Source organism: Polyergus mexicanus, unplaced genomic scaffold (assembly GCF_030449975.1).
Source record: "Polyergus mexicanus isolate NDT 795.1 unplaced genomic scaffold, iyPolMexi1.0 SCAF_21, whole genome shotgun sequence".
Taxonomy (NCBI): Eukaryota; Metazoa; Arthropoda; class Insecta; order Hymenoptera; family Formicidae; genus Polyergus; species Polyergus mexicanus.
The window spans coordinates 5,379,393-5,401,193 of record NW_027223341.1 but is presented as its reverse complement, the minus strand read 5'-3'; the positions used below and the strand labels follow the sequence as shown (position 1 = coordinate 5,401,193).

The 21,801-nt window shown below is 32.8% G+C and overlaps 1 protein-coding gene across 13 annotated transcripts in view; it reads left to right on the top strand.

Moving 5' to 3' along the window:
• Rg (A kinase anchor protein rugose) overlaps positions 1-21,801 on the top strand; it is a 299,154-nt gene that overhangs the window by 200,342 nt on the left and 77,011 nt on the right. For 5 of the 13 annotated variants that reach the window (XM_070311916.1, XM_070311915.1, XM_070311910.1 and 2 more), the window contains exons 3-27: positions 5,601-5,727; positions 5,961-6,061; positions 6,212-6,307; positions 7,452-7,573; positions 7,934-8,060; positions 8,188-8,307; positions 8,392-8,538; positions 8,664-8,771; positions 9,441-9,581; positions 9,754-9,899; positions 9,988-10,201; positions 12,082-12,334; positions 12,433-12,575; positions 12,660-12,850; positions 12,930-13,038; positions 14,161-14,242; positions 14,332-14,648; positions 14,719-14,940; positions 15,126-16,785; positions 16,889-17,054; positions 17,129-17,282; positions 17,362-17,541; positions 19,544-19,684; positions 19,836-19,943; positions 20,032-20,203. In XM_070311916.1, coding sequence (XP_070168017.1) covers positions 5,601-5,727; positions 5,961-6,061; positions 6,212-6,307; positions 7,452-7,573; positions 7,934-8,060; positions 8,188-8,307; positions 8,392-8,538; positions 8,664-8,771; positions 9,441-9,581; positions 9,754-9,899; positions 9,988-10,201; positions 12,082-12,334; positions 12,433-12,575; positions 12,660-12,850; positions 12,930-13,038; positions 14,161-14,242; positions 14,332-14,648; positions 14,719-14,940; positions 15,126-16,785; positions 16,889-17,054; positions 17,129-17,282; positions 17,362-17,541; positions 19,544-19,684; positions 19,836-19,943; positions 20,032-20,203 — 5,347 coding nt within the window. The remainder of the gene's footprint in view (positions 1-5,600; positions 5,728-5,960; positions 6,062-6,211; positions 6,308-7,451; positions 7,574-7,933; positions 8,061-8,187; positions 8,308-8,391; positions 8,539-8,663; positions 8,772-9,440; positions 9,582-9,753; positions 9,900-9,987; positions 10,202-12,081; positions 12,335-12,432; positions 12,576-12,659; positions 12,851-12,929; positions 13,039-14,160; positions 14,243-14,331; positions 14,649-14,718; positions 14,941-15,125; positions 16,786-16,888; positions 17,055-17,128; positions 17,283-17,361; positions 17,542-19,543; positions 19,685-19,835; positions 19,944-20,031; positions 20,204-21,801) is intronic. The other 8 variants (XM_070311919.1, XM_070311917.1, XM_070311913.1 and 5 more) reach the window with 4 other exon arrangements.

Sequence of the window (21,801 nt, the reverse complement as noted above, 5' to 3'; positions counted from 1 at the left end):
AATAAGTACACGGTTAACCTAACCTAACCTAACCTAATACTACGATTGAAACCTCATGCTAAACGGATTCAAATTCAATTGAGTTGGCCGCTAACCGAAAGCTGAACTTTTGAAAGACTCGGAATTCAAAGAAGCGATTGAGGAAAGGTCTTTCCGTGGCATAAACACTTTACGCGTCCTCATCGAATGGAACTTCCGTTTTGCGCATAAATAGTTTGCGTTCTTGCACAGCCGTCTTTGACATATATGGTAGTCTTTGTCTTGACTCCAACGAAGATTACATCCATTTAATTGTTCTTAACGCATTGTTCTTAATGCAAAGTTCAACATGAAAATGTAAAGTTTGAATGCTATACGCTATGCTCAATTTATTTTAAATAAGTGTTGATAATTAATCATTTGTCATTCGGCAACAAGTTTGTTATTTATCCGTTTTTCCTTATTTAGTTTCTTCCATCTAAGTAGATATTGCTCTAAAATGAATGAAGAATTTCATCATATTGTGTCTGTGGATGCTCAGAAAGTTCGTGGAAAGAAAATATCATGAATCGGTAAAGAAATAATATGGCGAAGTGTCAAAAAGCAACGGAAATTTAAAAAAAAATTGAGATAGAAATGGTGGAATAAAGAAGCGCTATTTTTCTTGGATCTCATTATTATGCATATTAAGAATTTTTTATCTAAGGAGAAAGGATTTAAATAAATGAAAATGCAACAATAACAATGCGATAGTCCGCGAGCGATAATTTGCGGACAATCTGAAAGATGAAAGACATATGGTAGTGATGCAACCATTGATCCAGTCGTCGTCGTCGTCGTCGTTTATCTTTATGTAATCTGCAATTTAACTCTGAAACGACGCTTGGGAAACTGAGGAAGAATGAAATGAAGAAGAGAAATCGGATTAAGTCTCGGAACGGCACAAAATGCTATGCAAATTGAACGAGTCTTGGACGAAAAGCTCTATTGATTCTGTAACGAATTAATTAGTTCTGGCACAAATATTTTAAATTCGGTCTTGCTCTTTAACGTACAGATCAGCTTCGATTGTGTTATTTTTAAGTTCATCGCAAGTACTCTCGTGTCTTTCTTTTTAATATCAAAAAAGACAAACGCAAAAAATTGTTAAAGAAACTATTATGTTTCTTGGACTTTTTTTTTATCCACTAATTTTTTAATAAATTCAAAGTTGCTCTTTTTTTAATAAATACAAAACTTATGACTTACATAGAAATCACTTCAGCTTTCCTATTCGTTTATCTGGAGCCTGAAATTGAGCTATATATAGTTCAAGGTCGAAATTTATGTTCATGCTTATGAAAAAAAATGCACACAAGGATATTTTTTTCACACTCGGCTAAGTGAAAAAGCACAGGCTCTCGCCTCTTTCTCTCCTTCTTTTCAACATTGTAGTCGCCTTTAAAAGCCACGCTCTGACAGTGGCTTTTAGTGCGGCATAATTGTTGAACGTTACGTACGAAACCGGCTAGTACATTTTAATGTAGCGTAATGGATGGCCATGGTGAAATTGAACGATCCCACAGAAAATGCGATTCTGCGAAACTCCCCGTTAGGGCGTACCAATTTTAGCGGCTCACGAGACTCGTTTGTGACAGCTTAGAAAGAATTAGTATCGTTGAGGGGTCGATAGCAATGGAGAAATGAAAATAAAATACCAATGAAATATCTCATGAGAAATCGAAACAAATGATTTAAATGATTCGCAAAAATAAAGCCGGATAAAAATGACAGTTTTTAGTTGCTAACAAGAATTTTATTAGTCAATTTAGTTTTGCGATAAACCTTCATAATTTTTTCAAATATTAGATAATTTTTTTATTTGAGTTTATTAAATATAAAGATATAAATATATAAAGATCAATTAAATTATTATAATGTAGATGCGTATATTATAAATGATAAAATTTTTTGCTTCGCGCGATTTTGTATTTTTCCCCCATGATCTCTACACGATCCAACGTTCACAAGCTTTTCCCCGTATAGAGATCCTGTATAGATTCTTGATGTTGCAACTTAACGACGCTGGCGCGTGCAGCAAATTATTCGCGGCTACGCCAGGTACTTGGATTTTAAAGATTTGCGAGCCCCGATATTATGCAAGATTATCTTATCCCCTAGTATCCGCCCCGAGAATCACGCCTGAAACATTTACGGAAGTAGAGACTCGTGGGAAAAGCGCATATAGTGTCGCTTTTACATTTCTTCTTAAATGCTATTCGGGATTGCTAAACGATAAAACCGGGCAAATTATGGTCGAGTAATTATATTTATACACAAGCCTTCAATTGTCTTCATGACAGATATATTTACGATTATACGTTAATTTAATATGTTACTCATTGAACTTCTCGTAATATAATATATATATATAGAGGAAAATTTGATTAATTATAAAGATACTTAACGTAAAAAATTTCAAGTATTTATTTTAGAAATTAAATAATTCTAAAATTTCTGTTTTCCTACAAAAAGATATATTATTTTTTTGCCGACGCAATTTAGCTTATACGCGTCGATTTTGTGCGTGAGTAGTTCAGTCGTGCGCATAGTCAGCCATTAAAATCCTTTCGATACATCGTAAAAGATGTAGTTTACGTCCATTAGCGTTCTTTTTATAAAGGATGAACTATGTGACGAAACGGCTTTGTTTTCCAAAAATTCGGCTCTATTTATGTTTTTAAAAAATTTATCTCTCACGTGGACAGAATTAACTGACAAAACATTCTAAGTTATAGAATAATAATCTTTTCTTAAAGTGCGAAATACAATATAATATAATGCTACTTTATATAAATAATGTCGTTTAAATATTTTCAAAGTAATAAATAATTATTCGATGAGATTTGAATATGAAATTTTAGCTTTCTAATTGTTGTTATAAATATATTTTGTAATAATTGAGTCTTAAATTTAATTATGCTTAATTACATTATTTTCTATTCAATATGTTGTAAATATATCTAATATATAATAATAATATTTTTTATAATAAAATCTGAAATGTTTTATTTTGCATTGGTTTACGAGAATTTCACACATGTGTGAAGTTAAGTGGAAAAGTTTAATGGATTTAAATCTAGCAAGTAATTAGTACTAAAGCAATATGTATTTTTTAAGTTCTCTATTTTCAGAAGTAATTATGTTAATTTGTATTATTTCTAACTTTACAATATTTTAAAAAGAATTAATTATATTAAAATACAATATATAATCTGAAAAATCACAATAATCACATTGGAATTACGAACATAGTTGATGAATAATAAATATCGTAAGAGCTATCTGTTTTTTTTTTACTGTTGCAAAAAATAAAACTGGTAGAGTAATTAAATTTTTGACATTCCCTACATGAAAAAAAAAACATATTTATATTTCACTCAGCGAATACACGGGAACAATTTCAACATGGAATTTATTACATGGCGTTCGCTATCGAGATGACGTGCTGCTCAAATTAAAATATTATTTGCCGTTATTGCTATTTATTCGAACTGGAGTTTTTTTTTTTTTCAAAAAAAATATCTGAATATGTTATTAAATGGTTAAAAACAAATGTGTAATATAAAAGAGTATGATAGCCGCATACATAAACAATGTAGGATACATAGATTACGAAATGCTACGCAAATAAAATTTATTTTTAATTTTGAGTCGTCTCTAGCAATCCATTTGTGCATATTAACACAAATCAGTTTACAAGTTTCAAATTTTATTTATCTCTCGCTAGTAACACACACAGGCACATACGTACATGGCGTTTTTCAAATATGTCGTTATCCACCATTAATGTCACGCAACGTGAATTAAATGTTTTCTTTTTTTCACATCCATCACATTTTCCTAGCATATAGCCGGACAAATCGAGTGTATCAGTTCGCACGGCTAGTCATTTATCATTTTATTATCTTAGTGAAGAGAAGAGAGAGAGAGAGAGAGAGAAAAGCCGACCAATCAACATCTGCCTAAAAAATGACAAGCGAGAAGGCGCATTTATTCAACACTGCGCCGGTGATTCGTCAAAATGGCTAGCTTTTGTGTCGGTGTATTAATGCATTGCACCCACAATTCCCTACGAATATGATGCTCGCATCCGTTGCATATGAAATATTCGACGTATACATGCACGACGAAATAATAACAATAATATTCACGTACAGCGGAATGACAGTTGTTGTTGATTCGCCGGTCAGATATTCACCGTTTTTCGCTGCAACAATATCGGCTCGTTAAATACACCGAGCATGTTATTTTGAGACTCGAGAAGTTATTATTATTATTATGTATTTCTATTGATCACAATTTTCAACTTTGTCGAATGTAAAGATACACATTGAAATATTGGTACGCGATTCGCATGTTGTCAGCGCGAGAATGTACTCTTCTCGGATTCGTCCTCATGAAATAGCGCCGTAAAGCCGACATTAAAATATTATATAGTAAGAAAATGTTGTCCCGCCATTGTCTCGCGATGCAGCATATAAGAAGACAGATAAGCAGCATCCTTTAGCCCGAAGGGGAGATACCAATCTACCCAGCTCCGAAGATCAACTTGACTAACCACTGCTCTCGCGACTCGGAGCAATTTATCACAGTCGTGCGACAGTTGGAAGCTTCCACGGCATTACTCGGGACGACTCTCCCTTCCTTTCTTCTTCTTTCTGTCGCTTTTTTTTGGCCCACGCTCCGGCGGACTCATTCGCAACTTCGATGTAGTAAGCCGACAAGGTGTATAGCCGCGAGATCATTACTCCGGAATTATCCGAATGCCCATAACTTCTCCTCGCTAAAACTCCGGCTCGCGAGGCTGAAATTCCAACTGGGGGAATTCCAGCGGCATTTTCGGGATTTCCCCCGCTATTCGGCGGTTACCCCGCACCCCCGTAGTTATCTCGCTTCGTGGCCTACCTTGCATATCGGCAGAGGATTACGCGGGTACACGAACCGGGCTTTGGCATCGGTAGTGTGCGGTTGTCCGGCTATCCGGAGAAGTATAATAATTTGAATTCAAACTGTTTTGCAAAATCATTGAAAGTGGATTCACGCTGTATAAACACGCCGGATATGTAGGATATTGCATATTGAAATAGTTGTCGATTAGCTTTACTAATAATCTGTTGCTTTGCAGACTTGCATCGTTCTTCAGCATTATATCTATATATGTATATATAAACGAAAATCGGTTATCTGACCGTATTAAATAACACGCGATTTCCGTGAAAGAATTTACTTGTCTTGTTTTATTTGAAATATCCAAGTGAATTATTCGCAATTGCTTACAAAAAAATCTCTTTATACACACATTATACATCCTCTGATTAACAACAACTTTAAAAAAAATTTCAACTTATTTTTATATGATATTAAAATCTTTACTTTTATATTATATTAATAATATAAAGACGTACAACGATCTAAAAAGCTTTATATATTATACTTTTTCTATTATTGAAACCATTATAACATACGGAGACCGTAAAATAAAAATTATATACGATAGATATAATATTATGTATGTGTGTTATCAATCATCAGGTGTCATAAATGTAAATAAATAATTTTATGTGATATTTTTGTCGCAGGCCGAAATATGGAGCGTCTTTATCGCGATCCTGAGAAAAAGTGTCAGAAACTTACAAGCGTGTACGGACGTAAGTCTCATAGAACATGTTCTACATCGATTATCTCGTGCGGAAACTGTTGTCGCCGGTAAGTATATATTCAATATTAAGTTTGGCATCAAATTATCGCTGATAAGCGGCAAAAGTAATTTAATTTCTCAAAGCATGACAAAGCTACTTTAACGGATTTCTATATTCTATTTACGATACTATTAATTACATATCACTACGAGAGAAAGTTTTGCTCCTTTTATTTAAGTATATTCTTTAATAATGCAAAAATTATATTTTTTTTATATATATTTCTGTGTACTACGACAGATTTATTAATCGATATGCTGGGAGTGCTAGCAAGCTACAGCATAACAGTGAAAGAATTAAAACTTTTGTTCGGCGCTATGAAAGCTGTTAAAGGAAAGTGGGTAAGAACTTTTAAGACTTTTTTTTTTTGCAAATTGTATAATAAAAATTTAAATAAATATTATGATAAGAATATATTGAGTATATTATGATCAATATATCAGATACGATAAGATTACCGTAACGTAAAATAATATTTATATATTTTGTAGCCGCGGCATTCGGCGAAATTGTTGAACGTCCTCCGTCAAATGCCACAGCGAAATGGGCCCGATGTATTTTTCAGTTTCCCCGGTAGAAAGGGGTCGGTAAGTTGGTTTCTTTTCTCGTTCGCCTGTCTCTCTTTTTTTCTCTTTACCTTAGAACAGATACTTCTTACTTTACGACATCCCAAAGGACGTCGTTCGATTTTAAACTCGATCAAAGTTCCAATAAGAGAATTTATTCTTCCCCACAAGATTCCGCTACCGGCTCACATTTTCGAAATCAATCATGGCAAGGAACTTTCCTGAACATCATTACCGTATATACAATACTATCGAATAATACAAACCTGTTGTATAATGTTGTATAATACAATAATATTCCCAAATATTTTTCGATTTAAATAAGAGAGAATAGATTTATTACAGATTATAATTTGTTATAATAGAAGAAGAATGAATAATAACGTTTATAATTAATATTTAGAAATTAAAGAATAGAATTAAAAATTAAAACTAAAGTTAAATATATTTTCTATATATAGCGTAACTTTTTTAATGTATTTATATTGACATATTATTTTTATTACTTTTATATAAATATGAATGTTGTATAAATCAGAAACGACATAACATATTAGGTGTACAACTTTGCTTCCGCCGTTTTTTCCCCGAAATTCGAGGCTTTATTGTAAAAAACTGGTTATACATTTTGAAATTGCTTGTTAAGTCGCTCCCAATCATCGTGCCAATTCCTTTTTGACTTTGATTCGAGTCTTCATTAAGTAATGCCTCCAATTCTGCATCTTCGAAAACCTTCTCTCTTCCACCGCTATGCCGGTCCTCGATGTGCCTCATTCGATGAGCCTCAGCCGCAGATTTCTTCATATTGAAGCAGAAAATTAAAACCCCCCGCAAATGACGAGAATTTGGCTCGTAAACTGACATTTTCAATCGAGAATAACTTTACGATGCGGACACAAATCGACTAACGTTTCTATGGGGTTATGTTGACGGATGCCCAAGTTTATCGCATGACGTCTATGATCTATTTATTTCGACCACTACTTATCGCTAATGCCATCTATAGGAAAACGGCGGAAGCAAATTTGTACACCTAATATAATGAAATAACTACCGAAAATTGAAAACGTCGGAACTCCGATATTTACTTAATCTCTTTCAATATTCTGCCAAAAATATAAATATTTTATAATCTGTCGAGAATCGTTTCTCACGTTTTCCGCAGGCGATTGTCTTGCCGCCGCTTGCAAAGTGGCCACACGAGAATGGATTTACCTTCACCACATGGTTCCGCCTAGACCCCATCAACTCTGTTAATATCGAACGAGAAAAACCGTACCTCTACTGGTAAGTGCTCTTATATCAAGCACTCTTGCGTACTCTCTTTACAAGTGAAAAAAATCACCTATGTTTCTCGACTTCGAAGAAAGCAGAGATTCAAACTAAATCTATTAAATCTGATTCTGTTTGCGTACAATTTTAAAGAAAACAATGCTGACATTTTTCAAATTACCTCGCATCTTATTTCAATTTTATATTCACTTAGCAATAGGTTTTCATCCATGTTATATAATTTTTATTATTTTTTTACATAAATTGTGCTTTTCTCATATCAAAAGAAAAAATACAAGAGAAATAAGAGAAAGTTCAAGTGCGATTGTCTTTATCGGGCAGAGAGTAATATAATGCTCTTTTATCATATTTTAGTTTTAAAACAAGCAAGGGAGTAGGATACTCTGCACATTTCGTAGGCAACTGCTTAGTCCTGACGTCTATGAAAATAAAAGGCAAGGGCTTCCAACATTGTGTCAAATACGAATTTCAACCACGAAAGGTGAACTAATAACACTATTAAACATACTTTCTAAGACAATATATACCTAGCACGTTTAATATGAGAAAAAAGGAAAAGAAAAAAGAAATCTGTGCTGTAAATTTTTTTTCTTTTTTTTGTTTCGCAGTGGTATATGATCGCGGTAGTGTATATATACAATAGGTGGACGAAGAGTGAAATTAAATGTCTGGTCAACGGTCAGTTGGCGTCGAGTACAGAAATGACATGGCATGTTTCGACAAATGACGTGAGTGCCTGCAAATATTTACGGTCTTCTCAAGCGGCACTTGCCTTTTACCGATTTGAAAAAAAAAATGTTATTATTTCACAGCCTTTCGACAAGTGCTACATAGGAGCAACTCCCGAATTAGATGAAGAGCGCGTGTTTTGCGGACAAATGAGTGCGATATACTTATTCAGCGAAGCATTGACAACGCATCAGATATGCGCGATGCACAGATTAGGGCCGGGATATAAGGTAGCTAGATATATATTTATACGTTATTGCTATGATGAATATATCTAGGACGCCAGACATACCATATTGTATAAGTTTTCAATAGACGAATATTTATCGTCAATTTTTTTTCAATCCGTGCACAGAGCCAGTTTCGTTTCGACAACGAGTGCTACTTGAATCTGCCCGACAATCATAAAAGGGTGAGTGAGCAGGATCTCTCTACGAGCATGGTGGACCAAAGTATGCAAATTGTAAGCATTTTGATTTTATTTTTGTTAACATATGATTTGTACTTTGTTAATTATTCTGTTACTGCGTTCGAGTTTACCTGAGGTAATTGCTCAATTATGACCACATATTTCCTTGTCGGCTATTATGGCTGAGTTTTTTTTGTTTTATATTTATTTGTCTTGGAAAAACCGGTATTATAATTATCAACATTGTATTATTGCCTGCTATATTATTAATGTATATATTTTTCTGTACATTTTTTTTTTTTTTTTTTTTTTTTTTTTTTTGCCAAATGCTTATCTTTTCGAATGCCATTTTTTACAAAAACAAACCTATCTTTTTGTTGTAAGCATCGCTTTGACTTTGTATATAACATGCCGTATAAATTCTTTTATATCTGAGATTTTATGGATATTTTGAATGATAGCAAGTAGCAATATTAATTTAGCAATTAAATTATCGACTATTAGTTTTAAGCAAGATATGTATGTGTCTTCTGTGTATCTTTCATCATTTAGTTAGAGAAATTCAAGATGCGTTTATATGTGCTGGTAAGATTGTATTGATATGTAGTTTATTGATGTTATATTTTGTAAAATATTTGGCAATAATTTAATAATATATGTTGAAAATTTTTTCAGAAAAATTTATAATTTTGTTAATTTTTTATTTTTTACGTAATATTTCAGGTACTTTACGATGGAAAACTGTCGAATGCAATTGTGTTCATGTACAATCCAGTAGCAACAGACTCGCAGCTTTGTCTACAGAGTGCACCGAAGGGCAATGTCTCCTACTTTGTACATACACCACATGCCCTCATGTTACAGGTATAATTTATTCCTATTATTTACGATTTCGAGAATAAAGACAAGTTTAGCGTCCGGATCATAGAGAGTTACATGCATTTTTTATTTATTTGGTAATTGATACTGCTTTATCTTATGTGTGTAAACAATAGATATAAAAATAAACAAGAAATTGTATTATTTTGTCTTTCAGGATGTCAAGGCAGTTATAACATACTCGATTCACAGCACGTTAAACTCGATAGGAGGTATTCAAGTATTGTTCCCATTATTCTCTCAACTGGATATGCCTTATGACTGCATAGCACCGAATGACGTTAAGCGCGATCCCACGTTATGGTTAGTGATATTATTTGTTGTAGCTTCGGAAAGTCATGCATGTTTTAACAGAAGGCATTAACGAGAAACGTTGACGTCTTTTTTTCAGTTCAAAACTGCTCGGCTTTATTTGCGACTTGGTAGAGAGCTCTCAAACAGTTCAGCAACACATGGTACAAAACAGGGGATTTCTAGTAATAAGTTTCATGCTGCAGAAAGCGAGTCGAGATCATCTTACGACGGAAGTCCTCGCATCCTTCTTGGAGCTCACGAAACATTTGGTCACCTGTCTCAGCGCAAACAGCGATCTATTATTGAAACAGGTACCGATATATTAACTAATAAATAATTATCTGCTACTCTGTTAGATGTATTAATGTAAATATTTCGACAAATATAGATATAACAGATAGTTACAGCTATGGTACAGCTATATAGTTATAAGATTATGATATCTTATCTTTTCTCTTAAAATTCGAAAATAATTAAAATAATCTTATCTTAATTAAAAAATATAAAGATATCTTAAATTTCTAAAACATATAATTTTGATAAATTTTTTTATATTCTTGCAATTATTTTAGTTGGAGATAATATAAGATATAGTCACATATAGATTTAGAAAAATTGAAGAGAAACATGACATATATTATATAAAAATTAGATTATAAAAAATATTTTCCGCATAGATTAGTAAATCAGATAAAAAATTATTGGTAGAGAAAGGATATATTTTAGTCGTATTTTAGCAGTCATTCTACAATATTATTGAATTATTTGAATTTATTCGAATAGTAAGATTATAGAAAATATTAAATATCCCATAATACATCATTATTTGTTGATTTAGTTTCTGCGTAATTTAAAACAATTGTTTGTCCACGCATAGTTAGCTATATTTTTTTATTTATATATAATTTTCGTTTGCCTTATAATATGTATATTTGATTTAAACAAAAGCATGAGTTACACTCAATTTGGTATAAATTAATACCAAGGCATTCTATTCTATTGTATAAATTTACATTGTTTTGTCTATGCTGTAATATCATGTAATAGCTTCGACGCTTTCATCACACTTGCTCCTGTTGAAATGTTGCCGACATCCTATACATCCGTAATAATGTATGCGTACGCATTTTGTTTTGTACTTTTGATACTTTGTCAAGAATTTGTCAATAAGCCTGTCGAGCATGCCCGCTCACTTTCTTCGATCGTATATTATATTTATTAATCAAACTTCGGATCGCATGCAATCAACCGACTTTTAAGCTTTCTGATTTGAAAAAGTGGCTACGCAAACTATTTTGTTTATAATACATATATAATCTCGCTTTTACTTCAAAATTTATAATTCTTATGTTGCGACGTTAAGAATTTTCGTCTGTCCCTTGTGCTATAATAAAATTGATTATATATATATTCTTTCTATCTTTCTTCAAATATGCACTATTATCAAAATCCTATTACACGCCATATGTGTTTTCCAATCAAAATCAATTTTATTCTTCAAATACCAAACCACATGTTTGATATATATATATATATTTGATTTGTTTGCAGTTTAATATACATTTATTGCAAAATTTATGCGTTTCTTTGATGTATTTTTTCTATAATACGATATATATCATAATTACGTTATTAATTACGTGAATTTGATATTACCCAACAATTTCCAAAATGTATACAAGTATATGTGCAGCCATAAATTTACGTTTTTTTTAATATTATTCCTCAAAATTTCTTCTAATCAGTATTGTATATGCACAAATATCTATCTACGTGACGTTCTACATCCATCTCATATTCTTTTGTCATAATTGTTCTGTAACAAAAAAAATGCCATCTGCATATCGCTTTCAATCGTAAGCTTAATAATTCATATTTATTATTTCTCTATACAGTTATAAATAAAATCTATACAATGCTCTGAAAATATATTCCTGATATTATATTTATATAGATACTTGCGCAAACTATCAACGCTAAAAATAATCGTTTGAAACGAAAGATGATAAAAAATTCTATGCAAAAATATACATGCGCGTCTAAAGTAATATTTTATTTATTATCTGGATCAATATCTTGAGCAACTTAATCGCGCTAATTGCATAGATCAAAATATCAAGATAATAGTATAAAATACAAAAGTCGGCTAGATTGGTGTGTCCGAAGGACAGGCAGATCCATGGTGATGTAGTTGTTTTATTTTTCATTCCTAACATGGCAGCTACTGGATCACGTTCTTTTTAATCCTGCTCTATGGATATATACGCCGGCGCCAGTGCAAACACGACTTTACTCGTATCTGGCCACAGAGTTTCTTAGCGACACGCAAATATATTCCAATGTGAGACGTGTGTCGACAGTTTTGCAAACGGTACACACACTGAAATATTATTACTGGGTAGCCAATCCTCGAGCTAAAAGCGGAATAACACCAAAAGGACTCGGTACGTTATTATATTTAATTAAATAATATCGGCGATGCTAATTTTATTCCTTACGCATAGAGAATACGATAATATTTATATTGATAAATTTTTCATAGACGGACCGCGTCCGCAACAAAAAGACATTCTTGCAATTCGTTCTTATATCTTATTATTTTTGAAACAATTGATAATGATTGGTAACGGAGTAAAGGACGACGAATTACAGAGCATCCTCAATTACCTGACAACAATGCACGAGGTAATTTTAGAGATTGATGTACGTCATGTATCAATAAATAATATGAAAAAGATATTTTTTTCAATTCCGTGACGAATTGTGTAGGACGAAAATTTGCACGATGTCTTACAAATGCTCATATCTCTGATGTCGGAACATCCATCATCGATGGTACCCGCATTCGACGCGAAACAAGGTGTACGAACCATTTTCAAACTCTTAGCAGCTGAAAGCCAGTTGATACGTTTGCAAGCGTTAAAATTGCTAGGATTCTTCCTTAGCCGCAGTACACACAAGTAAACAATCTTTTATAGATTATTTGCATTTTAAAGTAAAATATTTTTAAGGAATTTAATATTTCTATAATGTACATAGAAGGAAATACGATGTTATGAGTCCACATAATCTGTATACGTTATTGGCTGAAAGGCTCTTATTGAACGAGGAAACACTCTCATTGCCGACGTATAACGTTTTATATGAGGTAATTAATTATATCCCAGACAGCACAAGGATGTCCTTAGGACGTCCAAAGGGCATCCAGGACATACATGTAGGATATCCTCGGGATATCCCATTGTAATCCTCAGATCTCCTCTGGATGTTCTGAAGAAGAGTACATGATAGCCGTACATTAACCTCTGGAGAATCCAGGGAGATCCTGTGGAACATCCTAAGGATTTTTGTAGGATATGTTAGGGATATTTTTCGTATGTTTCAAGGAGCAAATTTTAAAATTTAAATATAAATTAAAATTATGTTTTGTTATTTACTGCCAATATTAAAAATCTAATATTAAAAATAGTTCACCGTTCTTTAATATTTGAGGCTTTCGTGCTGTACATGAATATTTTAGGTTTGGCTCCCGGGTTTGAGTTGTGTAATATTTTCTAAACAATCCAATATCTGAATTCCCTATGTTGGGATTGCATCAGAAATTGAACTGATAGAAAATAATTACATTTGTAATTTCCTGTCAGTTGCTCTTTGCAAGCTTTATATAATTCTCATACCAAATCTCAAATACGAGTTCGCGTGTCGCATAGCGGTAAACAAACGAACTAGCGGTTGAATACTATTGTTTGTAAAGTTTTTGGAATGTTGCGAACAGTAACATTTCTCATAAAATATTAAATAAATAATAATTTTGGATATATGAAAATGTGCGCATCAAATTCAATTATTAATATTAAACGAAATTAATGTTAACAATTAATTGCACATGTATATATGTCCTCTGGAAATCCAAAAGACATCCAATATAATAGACAGAGTAGATATATCCTACAGACATCCAGGGGTTATCCAATGGACATTTATAGGACATTAATACTTATTGTAATACTTAAGATTTCTAAATTATATTAAATAGCCGACACAACTAAAAATAATTATGTATGCATATTAAATTTTTATAAATATATTTATAATAATATATCTTAAAACATCCTACAAATGTCCTGAACCGTCCTGGACATATTCAGGATGATCCTGAGGATGTTTTGTGCTGTCTGGGATATGTATTTTACATTTCTTTAACTATGTTAAACACTTTTTCAGCATTTATATACATATATGAAAATTTTTATTTAAATTTTAATATTAGATTATGACCGAGCACATCAGTCAACAAATATTGTATACTAGACATCCCGAACCTGAATCCCACTATCGTTTAGAAAATCCGAGTAAGTAACTAATTTATAATTATGTAAGAAAATAAAATATCGTCCCTGTATTAATCTCTGTCAAAAACTTTTCTTTCATTATGTTTTAGTGATCCTGAAGGTGGTCGCGACATTAGTTCGACAATCAAAGCAAACAGAACAGTTGTTAGAAGTGAAAAAATTATTTCTCTCGGATATGACACTGCTCTGCAACAATAATCGAGAAAATCGGCGAACGGTTTTGCAAATGTCTGTATGGCAGGAATGGCTTATTGCCATGGCTTATATTCATCCCAAAAATACAGAAGAGCAGAAGATATCCGACATGGTGTATTCCTTATTTCGCATGCTTCTTCATCATGCTATCAAGCACGAGTATGGTGGCTGGCGTGTATGGGTTGATACGTTGGCTATCGTGCATTCCAAGGTAAATTTGCGAGATATGGTTAACTTGAAACATTTTCATGTTTTCCTACAATGTCGGTTTTCCAATGCAGGTATCCTACGAGGAATTCAAACTTCAGTTTGCTCAAATGTACGAGCATTACGAGCGACAGAGATCCGACAATATTACAGATCCTGAGCTAAGACAGCAGAGACCGATTAGCACGATTTCTGGATGGGATCAGCAGCATTCTGGAAACAACGGCTACAGCAGACCAGCAGTGTGGGGAAATCAGCAAAATCACGAAGTACAACACATGGAAAGGAATTACAAGGTAATTTCAAAAATCGTAGAACTTTTATTAAAATTTTGATAGCCATCTTTTTTGTTTTTTAAATTTTTTCTCATGTATAATCGCATTATTTAAATGTTTTTTTTGTTCTTATATCTTTTTGGTCTATGTATGCAGAAAGATCATTGACGTATCAATTGATTCTTATATCTTGTTATACGGTGCAGGAGTTCGATGCATCCGAAGCAAATGATCGATTGGAAGAATCTTGTAGTTGCGACCTCAATTCAATAGACAACACTGAAAGCGACGGTAGTCCAGCCATCGTGAAATCGCGCAGTGAGACTTTGGATACTCTACAATCGTGCGAGGTAGTGTCATTGGATTCCAGATTAAGCGACAAACCGGAAACGCCGACCACCGCGCGCGAAACTCATACAGAGACGCCGACCATCCTCGAGGAAGCGAATAGTGAAGCTGTCTCGCTGCCGACCACACAGGAGACCAGCGAGGTGATATCGATTGAGAGTTCTAGTGACTTCTACAGTGAAGTGCACAAAATTGAGAGTTCCAGTCCCGACTCGATGATCGTCCAGGACACACCGAAAAAAGAAGAAGACGCAACTTTGGAAAAACAACCAGTTGCTATTATCGAATCCTCTTCGACTGAACAAGTTAAGGAAAACACAGAAGTGACTGTTGAATCGAATGATACGACGGAAACTGCAGAAGTTATTAATATCCCAGATACAGCTTCTACCGTAATGGATGAAGTCGAAAATAACTCGGTGACGGATAAGGAAGCGAACAATAAATGTATCGAGAAAAATAATCTTGTGACCGACGACAGTGATACACCAACTAACACTGAAGATTCCGACAAAACTACGACGGCAATTGAAAACGCAGATGAAAACTCTGTTGCTTTAAAGTCGACTGACGTCGACACTGAGGAAAATACTGTGCCAATTGTCCCTTCTGACGAAACGCGAGAGGTATTGACAGTTAAAGTTATTGAAAAACATCAACTAGATAATGATCGTGAAATAATTGATAGCGATACATCAGAAGCATACTTAACGCCAACCGAAAATCAGGAAATCTCGAGCGAGATGAAAAGCAGAACGTCTGAAAGTGAAAAAATTGACGACGACGACACCGTCGAAAAGAAAGATATTTCCGCAGATAGGGACATTACCACTGAGACTGTTGAGAGCGACGAAGGGGAAACCGTAAAAAATCCTAATTGCTCAACTAGCGTAGTAGAAAGCGGCGAGACTTGCGCGGAGAAGGCGGTAGATCTAGAAAACGAGAAGGTGGAAGCAGTAGTAGTGAATAGTGCGTCAAGTAGTGACGAACGCGCCGTGGATTCTTTAACGGAGGACAAAAGTGCTATTATTAATGATAGCGAAGACGCGAAGGTAAATGAGAAACACTCAAGGGTGCCGTCCACTATTTCTACTAGCGTAAGTGATAATAAGTCAGACGTTCCGGCAACGACCGGCGAGGTAGAAGTAACAGATAGTGTTTGTAGTAATAGCGATGTTCAAAGTTCTGTAGATAATGTGACGCAAGTGCCAAATCCTAAGCAGCAAATCCCAACAATATCTACGGTCTGTGATGCAACTAAAAGTTTATCCGACGGTGTGCCTCAAATCGTTAGTTCTAATGTGGTTGCCAGAGACAATGCGTTATCGAATGACTTACCTCCAGATCACGTAGACGCCCATCGCAGATCCAGCTTGCCGATCGTATCCTCGGAAACGGTCGCGGACGATAATGGTCACGAGCCACCCTCCTTGCCTGTGCCCTTACGAAAGACATCGTCGCCTCAGAAACGACCAAGGAGTGCCTCAACGTCCACGCAGGTGGATCCTAATCATTTCGGTGCGTTACAAAATTGAAACTAATTTTATCAATATAAATTATTTATTATAATTTTGCATAAATGCATCTATTTTTTATTTTGTCGTATTCTTTTGCATTGTAGAAGCCAAAAGGTCGAAGCAAGGAAATCCTTCCACACGACCAATGTTCAGTCCAGGTCCGACGCGACCTCCATTCAGAATACCGGAATTTAAATGGTCTTACATACATCAACGGCTACTGTCGGACGTCCTATTCTCCTTGGAAACAGATATTCAAGTGTGGAGAAGGTAGGAAGTACAATATTGCATACTAACGTAATGTTTAACTTTGTCGGAATTCTATATTAATCTCTGCATTGCAGTCACTCGACGAAATCTGTATTAGATTTCGTGAACAGCAGCGAAAATGCCATTTTCGTGGTGAATACTGTCCATCTAATTTCGCAATTAGCCGACAATCTCATAATAGCCTGCGGCGGTTTGTTGCCCTTATTAGCATCGGCTACCTCGCCGAATGTATGTAAATTATTATATATGTATGTGCGATTAAGAAATTTTTACGATCTGTTTTTAATTAATATCTGTATATTTCTAGAGCGAATTGGATGTAATCGAGCCAACTCAGGGGATGCCAATCGAGGTGGCAGTTTCTTTTTTGCAAAGATTAGTCAATATGGCTGATGTACTTATATTCGCTAGCTCATTAAACTTTGGAGAACTGGAGGCTGAGAAAAATATGTCAAGTGGTGGCATACTGCGACAATGCTTACGACTGGTTCGTATTACTGTATATAAAGTATCTTTGTGTGAATTCAGAACAAGATGATAATACGAATGTTTAGAATAGATAAATAGTTTTGATTTTATTATCATAAAGTTTATAAATTAATAACTTTTACAAATTATTTTTGTCAATCAATTTAGGAAGATATACTAATATTTATAGCGCATATCTATGTTTAATTTCTGCATTGGTAGAATTATATTAGAATCTGTATAACATACCCAGACAGCACAAAACATCCTCAGGATCATCCTGAATATGTCCAGGACGGTTCAGGACATTTGTAGGATGTTTTAAGATATTATTATAAATATATTTATAAAAATTTAATATGCATACATAATTATTTTTAGTTGTGTCGGCTATTTAATATAATTTAGAAATCTCAAGTATTATAATAAGTATTAATGTCCTATAAATGTCCAGTGGATAACCCCTGGATGTTCATAGGATATATCTGCCCTGTCCATTATATTGGATGTCTTGTGGATTTCCAGAGGATATATACATGTGCAATTAATTGTTAACATTAATTTCGTTTAATATTAATAATTGAATTTGATGCGCACATTTTCATATATCCAAAATTATTATTTATTTAATATTTCATGAGAAATGTTACTGTTCGCAACATTCCAAAAACTTTACAAACAATAGTATTCAACCGCTAGTTCGTTTGTTTACCGCTATGCGACACGCGAACTCGTATTTGAGATTTGGTCATGAGAATTATATAAAGCTTGCAAAGAGCAACTGACAGGAAATTGCAAATGTAATTATTTTCTATCAGTTCAATTTCTGATGCAATCCCGACATAGAGAATTCAGATATTGGATCGTTTAGAAAATATTGCACAACTCAAACCCGGGAGCCAAACCTAAAATATTCATGTACAGCACGAAAGCCTCAAATATTAAAGAACGGTGAACTATTTTTAATAGATTTTTAATATTGGCAGTAAATAACAAAACATAATTTTAATTTATATTTAAATTTTAAAATTTGTTCCTTGAAACATACGAAAAATATCCCTAACATATCCTATAAAAATCCTTAGGATGTTCCACAGGATCTCCCTGGATTCTCCAGAGGTTAATATACGGCTATCATTTACTCTTCCTCAGGACATCCAGAGGAGATCTGAGGATTACAATGGGATATCCTGAGGATATCCTACATATATGTCCTGGATGCCCTTTGGACGTCCTAAGGACATCCTTGTGCTGTCTGGGTACAGAAGATTTAATTTAGAAAGAAAAATTTATTAAACATTTAGAAAACTACAAACTTAAAGAAATAGATATAAAAATAGATAGAATCGATATAAGAATAGATAGAATTGATATAAAAAAATTTTTTTTAGTTTTGCTTTACGCGATGTCGTATTATGTGTGCCGCATTTTTGAATGAAAAATATGAGATATACAAAATAAAGCACCTGAATATATAAATGATTTAATGCGCGATACACGAATAATAAGGTGCAATTGCAATATAGTATAGTTTCTGTCTATATTTTTATTTTAGCGAGAATAGGTGGCATGCACGAAACTTAAAACTAAATAGCACATCTGATACACTTTAAAAATACAAAATGTATCATATGAAAAGCTTGTATACTCAATACCACATACAAATGAAAAAATTTTAAATTGGATTTTTCAATATATATAATTACAATATAAAACTTGATAAAAATAATTATAATATAATATTTTATAGATAGGGAGTTATAATTTAAATAAAATTAATACAATATTTTATTCATTTGTATATCTGATATATTTAAACGAAAAGAGTTGATGAATAAATCCGCGATATCGAATGTAGTAATATAATGACTCGTTTAAGTAGTCATAGTTCTTGAAATATCATGTAGGAGATAATTTTTATCTGCGTTCTTAGCTTTAAAATATACTTTAGTTAAAGATTTAATATGTTCATCCACACAACATATCTTATTATATTTATACCTAATAAAGTGCTTCTATAGGTCTGTACATGTGCCGTTAGAAACTGCTTAGAGTGTAAAGAACGTGGCAGATCGTACAGCATGTTAGGTCGCCAAATTGGTTCTAGTAATAAATCACAGCACATACAATCGCTCATACGCGGGGCTCAAACATCGCCTAAGGTACGTTTCACCCGATCGAATATCTTATTTTAGCCACTATAATACTGTTAATAAAGATAATAAATATATTATATTTCTATTTGCTAAAGAAAAATTGTTTTGTTTCTATAGCACTATTCTTTAATTTGTTAAATATTTGTCATTTTTATAGAACATCGTGGATAATCTTTCGCATCAATTAAGCCCCGTCAAGGATCCCGAGAAATTGTTGCAAGATATGGACGTAAATCGTTTGAGAGCTGTAATATACAGAGATGTTGTGAGTATACAAAATTTTATTGTAACAATATAAATAAAGAATGATACATAAGATGAGAGAAAACTAAATTGTTTGTATCAATTTTCAGGAAGAAACCAAGCAGGCACAGTTTCTGTCTCTAGCTATAGTTTACTTCATCTCTGTATTAATGGTTTCGAAATATCGCGATATATTGGAACCACCGATATCCCAGCGTCCACCGAGTCCAGTACAAACGATACAGACAAATGGTGCCGGTCTCAGGCCAGGTAGTCCTTCAGGTGAGATCTTCGTATTTTATTGATACGATTAATATAAAATATAATCAGTATAAATATTCACTAAAATTAATTTTATTTTTAATAAAATATCACATGCGTAATAGAAGAAAAGTTAAATGTTGTGTTATAATTTATAAATTATTGTTACAAGATACCATATATAATATATACATATATGCGAAATTAGCGTTTCAGCCATAGTTTCTATAAAGTATATTGCAAGGTCTATTACTGAGAGTATATGCACTCTGCAAAGAACTTATAAATTATAGAATAAAATAATAGATTAATAAAGAGAGAAAAACAGTAAAAATAGAGAAAAAGAGAGGGAGAGAGAGAGAGAGAGAGAGAGAGAGAGAGAGAGAGAGAGAGAGAGAGAGAGAGAGAGAGAGAGAGAGACAAGAGTAATACAATAATAATTTTATGTTGATAGCATGTATATGCTTTCATATTATAATTTAAAATATTTTAAATTTAATAATTACTTGATATTTTTAATTATGCTTACACTAGATAAATATTTATTATTTAATTAAGTAATTATAAAAGATTAAACATAATAATCTTCATATATATGACTACTTTATATGCTATAATTTGCACGTCGAACATTTATTTATTCAAAAAGAAGAGAGGATCGTTTCCCTAAAAATATTGAATATTTTTAAGGAACCTTTTTGTTTACTCAAAACTCTTACGTGTCAGATATATATTCTCTTATCTTTCTTTTTAGGGATCGTAAGACATGAATTTAATTCAATAAGTGAATTTTAGTGAGTTTCGATACAATAGCATGTCCGCAGCTATACGAAACGTAAAAATGTATCTCATAAAAACATAGCTATATACAATACTTACAATTAAATAAAATGTAGAATTGTTTTTTTTTTTTTTTTTTTAAATTTCCATTATCATCACTATCAAGAAATTACTATGTCATTTTTTAGTAAATTTACAGCTGATTGAAAAATTTTATGTTACAATAATATTATAAACGAATGAAATATGATGAATGGTATAAATAGCTTATATGTACAAATATGTAGCTATTTTGTTGAACACTGTGCACTCAAACGATGTAGCTGCAACTAAAACAACAGCACATGACACCAAGTAGAACGCATGTGTTATATTGCACTGTATGAAATAAATATTTTATATGTATATCTGACAATGTGAGAGTTTTGATGTTTGCCGAATGTATTTGCACTTTCTTTTACGTTATAAATATACTATTGTTATTGTGGTTGTATTCTCGTGGATGTGGAACTTCTTTTTTGTGGGAAATTAAAAAAAAGAAATAGATGTCTCTATATATGATTGCTATTATACGATTAATATTTAAATGTTTAAAAAAAACCAACAAATTGTGTCATATTCTGTATATATGAGAAAGAAATAAGTTCTTTTAGAATGTTATACTCCGTACTTTTTAATATTATATTGACAATATATATTATAAGTATTGATATTCTTATTGTTATTATATTATATATCAGTTCTTTCTCGTTAAAATTTACATTATCAAACAAATTAAAATAACTATTAATCTATAATTACTTGGAACTTTTACAAGACGATACATATTTAATATAATC